Source organism: Cynara cardunculus, assembly GCF_001531365.2.
Source record: "Cynara cardunculus var. scolymus isolate 2C chromosome LG 12, CcrdV1, whole genome shotgun sequence".
Lineage (NCBI taxonomy): Eukaryota > Viridiplantae > Streptophyta > Magnoliopsida > Asterales > Asteraceae > Cynara > Cynara cardunculus.
The window spans coordinates 24,499,434-24,501,740 of NC_037539.1; the positions used below are offsets into that span (position 1 = coordinate 24,499,434).

Sequence of the window (2,307 nt, forward strand, 5' to 3'; positions counted from 1 at the left end):
TATATATTTCTAGTTTTCTCAAAAAATTGAAATGAGTTAATTCGAGATTTGGGGTTTAGAATTCATACGTTGAAATTGGAAGGTGATTTTATTTTTTTTTTTAGTCTCGAGTTTGAGTTGATCATCAACAATCGGTGGCGGGCGCATGTGGTCAGAGGAGACGACCAGAGCGGGCACAGGTGAGCTTTAATCGGAGTTGGTGGTAAGTKGAAGGACTAGTTTTAATTTCTAAATACAAAAATGGACAACTATTGTACTTTATGAATTTTAGGGAACAAAACCATAAAATCTGAATAATGTAAGATAGAAATCTTGGAATTAATTTGGGATCACAGAATGAAAGGAGACGGAGTTATTGAACTAACAGGTTACACATCCAACGCTGAAATACACTGTTGATGCATATATCCATTCACCCTTTTACATCAATGGACACTTGTACTCGTTGGGACTAAGTTGCTGACCATGCTTGAAAAACCCAGCCACAGCCATGGCCTCCCTACAAGCTTTACCAAACGGATCTATACGCAAGAGTGGTGGGAAGAACAGCCAATAGCTCGTAAGGATCACAAACATCAAAGTTAATGGCCGGGTGACAGCAGGTGGCGGGTCGAACCTCCTATCCACGGTTTTCTTGACTACAACCTCGGTTCCAACCCAAAGCCCATGAAGTATAAAGAACCAAGTGACTTCGTACGTTGGAGTAAGCCTGCCAAGGTAATAAAAGATTATCTCGTGCATGATCCCCGAGACCAGAAATGTTGAGAAAATTGCAGGCACTGAAACCCATCTTTGAGGAACCATATAACTAAAGATGGTTCGAGATGGTTGGTAAACCGTACTCCGTAGTATGCTAGAAACCATGAGGTTCCATCTATTCCCCCAAAAGTTCTGAACCGATGTGGCATGGTGTGGCTCATCAAACTGAGGCTCAATCTCAACCCCAACTGTGATTCGAGCGAACCAACCTGCTATGGCTAACAACAGCTCAAGCATGAAGAAAAGGTAGTAGGCATATAGACATGTGACAAGAATTGGGTGAAGATGGTCTTTGAAGTCAAAAATCTTAATTGCGATGATGAACAGTAAAACCCTAGCAGTATAATCTTTAGGGGATTTCTTGGTGATTTTGCGAGATGGGTGTTCTTGATTTCTTGTGATCTTGATGGGCAGACAAGCAGCCGATATGAAATGAGATAAAGGAAGATGTGGATGTGAAGATAAAGGACCTTGACCAAAAGCATAAAGCATGAGCTTGAAGCTGCCAAGCCAAGACATGAAGAATGAAGTTGGACCAACACAAAACATGGCGTAGAGATTCAAGGGAAGAGACACGAAGAGATATATGACTGGAAATAGAGCCAAGAATCTAGTTGTACCTTGTGCAATAAACATGCCAACACCATGAGAATAGAGGAGAGATGCCAAAGCAATACTCCAATCTAGCACTAGATTTTGTAACTCTCCCCCCATCTCTCTGCACTGTTTCTGTATAGTACAGGTAATGCTGGCTCATAAAGACCGTGGAGGTATATATAAACCTCATTAGTTTGGTGGTTTCTTCGTATCTCTATCATGAAAATAGTTTATTTTAAAAGAATCCCAAGAAGTTAAAACACAATATAGTACAAAGTTTATTTATCTAGTTAACCCTTAAAAAAAACAAAAAGGGTACTTACTTACGTTAACGATTACTAGTATCAAGTAATATTAATTTAATAAAATATTACAAATTAATCTTTAAGAGAATATTAAATTTTCAAGAACACAAGATAAAATGATGTACTTGGCATGCTTTTACTGTCGGTCTAGGGATGGGTACCATGACCAAAAAGTGGGCATTTCTGATATACATCCATTCAAATTGCTTTTGGATTTTGGATCTCTTGATGTTAAAATCAGCCTAAAATAATTTAGTTTTTGTTTTTTTTTTCTTTTTTCTTTTTCTTTTTCTTTTTATCAAAGACATAATATGTTGATAATCAAAGTTAAAAACATGGAAATACTTTTTTGGGGTAAAAAAGTTTAAAAACATGATACACACCTAACCCTGTCCGCTGGCCTAGACGATTTGGAATGCGACTTGGCGTCGCAGCCAAGGTCGCGATATCTTCTGTTTGGTCTATGTTTTACTGTGATTCTTCACGAGATGGTTCAGGTCACGGCGTTTTGTAGCACGGGCTTGTTCCTTCATGACCTTGGGTCGCATATGAAGTCGTGGGATAGTTCTGGAATTGTTTAAACACTCATTTTGGCTAGGGTTTTAGGCATTCTCAGCATATCTCTTGAAACACTTTTGGACTTTTT

The 2,307-nt window shown here is 38.6% G+C and overlaps 1 protein-coding gene across 1 annotated transcript; it reads right to left on the reverse strand.

Moving 5' to 3' along the window:
* Window positions 1-420: 420 nt before the first annotated feature.
* On the reverse strand, window positions 421-1,473 carry LOC112523781 (acyl-CoA--sterol O-acyltransferase 1-like). Its single transcript, XM_025133460.1, has one exon. It carries the CDS (start codon window positions 1,471-1,473, stop codon window positions 421-423), a length of 1,053 nt encoding a protein of 350 aa, XP_024989228.1.
* Between the last annotated feature and the right edge of the window lie 834 nt (window positions 1,474-2,307).

Excerpts from the sequence above, each read along its gene's own strand:
- LOC112523781 (XM_025133460.1), bottom strand. The coding sequence starts at position 1,473 with ATGGGGGGAGAGTTACAAAATCTAGTGCTAGATTGGAGTATTGCTTTG.